A 6053-nucleotide genomic window follows, 5' to 3' on the forward strand; every position below is an offset into this window, starting at 1 on the left:
AAAAAAAAAATCAAAATATATCGTTTGATTTGATTGTGAAACTTATTCTTACTATTAAAATCAATTATTTTAATGATTTTTCCAAAGATGGAAATGAGATTTGACTTTTATAATTTTTTGTTTGGTAAGTTTGTTCTAAATTTCTATTTTACCCTAATTAAAAAATAATAGAACTTTCTATTTACTTTAAAAGAAAGTGAATCGGAGTGATGAAATTAATATTTCGTACGAACAAGGATGAAAACTTGTTCGAGAATCAATTAGCATGCCTCATAAAATTTAACAAAACCAGTTAGAAAGATGTTCGTGATTCAACTAATAAGCCGCTTAGAATTCAACTAACAAAGCGAGTGTCACGACCCAAATTTTGAGCCATCAAAGTCCAGATCAAAATTAAAAAAATAAAAATAAAATAAAAAAATTCGAAAAAATTGAAATCAAAATAAAAACAACACGAAGGTTGATTACAAAATTAAAATAAATTTATTAGAAACAAAAAAAAGTTTAAAGATTTTTTTACCTTTTTTATGTGGCTTTTTGTTTTGTTAGGTTATTCATGTTTTACTAATACGAACAGGAGCGTACTTTTTAGCTGACCATTTGTGCCATCTCAATATTTGCGGTCACAATTTGTTTTAGACGAGAAACATAACCACAGTGTTTTTCAGCAAAATCAAATTGGAAGCTATCGTTCTCTCTGTTGTTTTCTTTGGCTTCGGTGTCCAAAGACATCTAAAGTTGAACACCCAAATAAAAATTAAAACAAGGAATAATTATATATTTTTATAATGATTTGTTTTTTAAAATATAAACAAAAACAAATTGGATGGAAAAGAAATTGTCCCATTTTTTTCTAAATTGTTTCAATGGACTCTGTTTTTCCTAATTTTGGTTTGAAACTGCAAAATTGATTTAAAAAGCCTAAAAATATGGCCCCTACTATAAATCTTTGAATGCAGACATAAAAATAAAGTCTTAGAAACGTGGTTTCCTTGCTTTTCAAACATCCATTATTGTGGTTACTGTTTCTTTGGAGGCCACTTTGTTAAACATGTCCTATAAAAGGAGGTTAGATGGGATTTCTGTATGCTTCATTCTAACACACACAAATCCCCCAGAATTGCAAACTTTGAGACGATACAAACATGGCGGAGTTCCTGTGGACCTTTGCCATACAAAAAGTGTTGCCGAGCAGATCGGCCTGACATGGGGATTCAAGGAGGAACTCTCAAAGCTGAAGGACTCTTTACTCATGGTGCAAGCCATCCTAAGGGATGTTGATAGAATGAAGGCAGACCTTGAATCCCAGAAGCTATGGGTGAAGAAGCTTGAAGATATCGTCTTTGAAGCTCATATTTTACTCGATGAGCTCGCTTATGAACACGTTCGATGCAAAGTGGAAATCGAGAAAGATAAGGTGGTACGTAATTTCTTTTCATTCTCCAAAAATTCCCTTGCTTTTCGTCTCAAAATGGAAAATAAAATCACAACTGTTTCTAAAACGTTGGATGAGTTTATTTCTACAAAAAGTCCATCCCTATGTGTTGCTACAATATCCAATGAAGCTGAAATTGATATTTACCAAACTCGAGAAACGGACTCATTTTCTGATGAAATTGGAGTTATTGGAAGGGAAACTGAAGTATTAAATATAGTGGATAACCTACTTGCCCTTAAGAATCAAGAAACTCTAGTTGTTTTACCCATTGTTGGTACTGGTGGGTTAGGAAAAATAACTCTGGTGAAGGAGATTTTCCATCATGAAATGATAAGGAAGAATTTCGATACTTTTATATGGGTATGCGTGTTTGATCCTTTTAAAATCAACAAAATTGTAAGAGCAATCGTGGGATACATGAAGCCTACATTTGGTGGTTCAGATTAAAAGGAAATCATTCTTCGAGAGCTCCAAAATCTGCTAAGTAACAAAAAGTATTTTGTTGTGCTTGATGATGTTTGGAATGAGGAACCCATTCTCTGGAATGAGTTGAGGGCTTGTTTGCTAAAGATCAATAAAAATATGGGAAGTGCTATCGTTCATTCTCTGGAATGAGTTGAGGGCTTGTTTGCTAAAGATCAATAAAAATATGGGAAGTGCTATCGTTATGACTACTAGAAGTGATAAAGTTGCAGAAATTATGGAGACAAAATACCGACATCATTTGAGGCAGTTACTAGATGATCATTGTTGGTTTTTATTTGAAAAATGTGCATTTGAAAGTAAATTACCAGTAATTTCTGATGTCATTCGAGCACAACTTGTTCAAAAATTTGGTGGCATACCATTGATTGTGAAAGTGTTGGGAGGAATGGTGAAATCATGCAAGAATGATGAGGAATTGCAATCTGACTTTGGAAAATCCAGTGAGAATTGAATTAGCAAAGGAAGATCTTATTTTATTCACAATCAAATTAAGTGTGGACCGCCTACCATCTTCCTCGTTGAAACAATGTTTTGCCTTCTGTTCAAATTTTCCACAAGACTCCATGTTCCTCAAAGAAGAACTTGTTCAAATGTGGGTAGCACAAGGATTTATTCAACTACCCAATGGAAGCAATGTAACAATGGAGGATATTGGAGCGAGATATTTTGATATTTTGTTGTCTCGTTCCTTGTTTCAAGATGTTTTCAAGGATGAGAGAGGGAAAGTTGAATATTGTAAGATGCATGGTCATATATATGAGGTTGCATGTGCTATTTCAAATGATCAACATTTGAGAGAGGACCTTATAACCGATGGAAAATCTCATGGTGATGAAATTCTTTTGATTCGTCAAAGAAGAACATTTTATTGTTGTGAAAATGTACCCTTTGGTAATCAAGATAAGATACTGACTTCATCTACTTGCGCATTTTAATTATTGATTATGAGTCCATAATTGAATTGCCTGACACAATCAATAAATTGAAGCATTTGAGGTGTCTTGACATTTCAAAGTCTGGAATAAGTGAGCTCCCAAAATCTATTGCTTTGCTTTACCATTTGCAGACTTTGAAGCTTGGAAGGAGTATAAAACTTCCAACAAAGTTGAGAAAGTTGATCAACCTAAGGCATTTCGAAGTTGATTTGTGTAACGGAGATCAAATTAAGCTAATGCCTAAACATTTAAGTCGAATGACTCAACATCAAACGCTTTCTATTTTTGTAGTTGGGTCAGATGAAGGATATAAGATTGAGGAGATTGGACGTTTAAAAAACCTTAAAGGTCAATTAAGCCTTCTACAACTCGAGCAAGTCAAAAGTAAAAAGGAGGCCATGACTGCAAATTTGGTAGAGAAGGAAAGCATTTCTGTGCTAAATTTTGAATGGAGTCTTGACAGAGAAGACTGTGGTGATAATGATTTGAATGTGTTGGAAGGGCTTCAACCACACATAAACCTTCAAGGATTGCGTATTCTTAACTTTGCAAGTGAACTTATGCCCAGTGGTATTTTTGTTGAAAACTTAATTAAGCTTGAGCTACACTCTTGCAAAAGAGGTAAACTTTACCAATGCTGGGACAGTTGTCCAAACTTGAAGTTCTTTACATTCATAACCTAAGAGGTGTAAAAAGTATTGGAGATGAGTTTTACGGGAATTATCGCGACAGTAAAACTTTATTTCCTAAATTGAAAACATTTGAAATTTCGAGAATGGTCAGTTTAGAGCAATGGAAAGATGTTGCTACTGTGACGAATTGTACAACTTTTCCTCATCTCGAAAACTTAACCATGTGTTCTTGTCTCAAACTAACGAATATTCCAAACATTTTTGCAACTCATAGTCAAAGGTTGGAAGCTGAGACGGTTAATGTAAGGTTACTTTCAAGTTTTCAAAGTCCTCCAAACCTTCGATCTCTAACCATTTATGATTGTACAAGTTTGGTAAAGCTGCCAAACTGGTTAGACTGTTGTTGCTCACTTGAAAATTTGTGGATAGGCGAATTTCGTGATGATATTTCCCCTCCAAATTTGCAAAATCTGCCCTACTTGTCTTCATTACACATTGGAAACTTTCATAATTTTCCAGAGGGGCTCGATGGTATTCATAACTTGAAAAGATTAATAGTTGAAGGGCCAATGGAGGGTCGTGATTGGAGTCGATTCATACCCTTCAATTCACTTGAAGTTCTTGAGTTGCATGAAACAGGAACTAATAGTTTAACACAACTTCCTCGACAACTTGAGCTCCTCACCTCGTTAAGATCGTTGCATATTCAGAGTTTTAATGGCATTGAATTTTTGCCAGAATGGTTGGGAAACATTACATCTTTGGAGACATTGGAGTTATCGGAGTGCAGAAATTTGAAAAACTTGCCCTCGAAAGAAGCTATGTCAAATCTAACTAGATTGAATCGTTTGGATGTGTATAAATGTTCCCAGCTTGAAGTTGGTGAAGGTAGTGTTGAACGGGAAAAAGTTTCGCATGTACCCAACGTTCGTGTATTCTAGAATAACTATTTTATATTTGTTTCCTTTCTTTATACTTCCTTTTTCTAATGCTTTCATTAGCCTAAGTAAAATTATAAAGGTATTCTTTGTACCTTAACAATTGTATTAATTCTATTACTACATTAATTACTATGCTTTCTTGGTTGATTACTTTGAAAACCAAATCAAAACTAAACTGAAAAATAAAAATAAAACTAAATCAAGCTCAACTTGTTTATATCTTTAAATTGTTAAGAAGTGACGGGATAATATGTTACGAACATGAAGAACGAAGATTCAAACTTGCAATCTATGAATGGAGATCTTGCCGCTCTAGTGATGTTAACAAATTTTTATTAATTTATCGATTGGTTTATTGATTTTTTTTTAAAAGTATTCAGCAATTTAGAATATATTATGAAGATTTAAATATGTAGGTTTTAAAAAATTAGTAATGTTGTAATTAGTTACGTCTAGCTTTGAGTACATGGATAACTTTTTTAAAAAAAATTGAATTGCAATCAATTTCAACCTCTTATTTTTCAACCATCTTGCACTATTTTTTTTTTCCAACCAATGTACATGGTAATTGAAATTGAACTGAGGAAAGGAGTAAATGTGTAAATATACCCAATAAGAAATACTTGTGCTTCTCATAGCCCATGATAGTCCTCCTTATTGGGGGCACGACCCAACCCTTTTCCATGTAGTTAATAGGTTGTACGGCATGGGGACACTTTTTCCATGGGAAATGGCTAAGGAGTAGTGAGAACTGATCAGGAACTCCTGGTCCACCCACGAAGCTATAGATACCGTTCACACAACTAGCAGCCTAAGAACACTCCTAAGGTACTTCATTTGCCGTGGTGATCTGTTAGGCCCGAAACGTTATATCTAGACTCAGTGTCACTTCTAACCACAAATCGCTAGGCTTAACTTATTAATGGGTCTTCAAAAATAACTGAGTTTGCATACAACCATCAACTAGCATCATCACACATATTTCCTACAAATTAAATATATATGCTTAATGGGGCGATAACATCCATCAAGCACCCGAAGTGCGGAGTTCACAAATTCACATCTTCCTTTCAACATGAATTAAACATATGCATATATATATATATATATATATATATCGCGGAAGCTTAAAGCATAATTGCAACACTCAGATAATTCTCAATATGCTTTACACAATACATTCATACTCATAATAATTAGACTACCTAAATTCATTCCTGGAAAGCTACCACCGAAGGTAAATTCCTTAACATGCATTTATACCAAGCAATTCCTATAAGTATTGCTTCCTAAAACCATGCGGTGACTTACATGATTGACGCATGCTCTTTCGTTTAAAGTTCCCGTGTAAATAAGGTGTCTAAAAATACTAATTTTTCTCTATAAGATCTTAAATCACATAAAAAATTTAATTAGAATTTAAATAGGGCAAACAAAAGTCGAACCTATGAATAATAGTACCTCACGGGCTCCCACATGGCACCCTGCTTAATGCCACCAAAATGTTCAATTTGCATGTACTCTAGATGTCATATGTATGGAAATTCTAATTACTTTTTATTTTCATTTGGTTGGAATTTTTTTACTAAACATGAGCAAAATTCTAACTAGTTTAAGTTTT

General features: G+C 33.8%; 1 protein-coding gene across 1 annotated transcript; it reads left to right on the forward strand.

The window, feature by feature from the left end:
• The first annotated feature begins 2087 nt into the window (after positions 1–2087).
• On the forward strand, positions 2088–4432 carry LOC111440070 (disease resistance protein TAO1-like). The gene is made up of 4 exons (XM_023077452.1): positions 2088–2364; positions 2991–3062; positions 3151–3480; positions 3921–4432. Exons 1-4 carry the CDS (start codon positions 2088–2090, stop codon positions 4430–4432), a joined length of 1191 nt encoding a protein of 396 aa, XP_022933220.1.
• Positions 4433–6053: the final 1621 nt, after the last annotated feature.

Source organism: Cucurbita moschata, unplaced genomic scaffold, assembly GCF_002738365.1.
Source record: "Cucurbita moschata cultivar Rifu unplaced genomic scaffold, Cmos_1.0 Cmo_Scf00134, whole genome shotgun sequence".
NCBI classification, from domain to species: domain Eukaryota; kingdom Viridiplantae; phylum Streptophyta; class Magnoliopsida; order Cucurbitales; family Cucurbitaceae; genus Cucurbita; species Cucurbita moschata.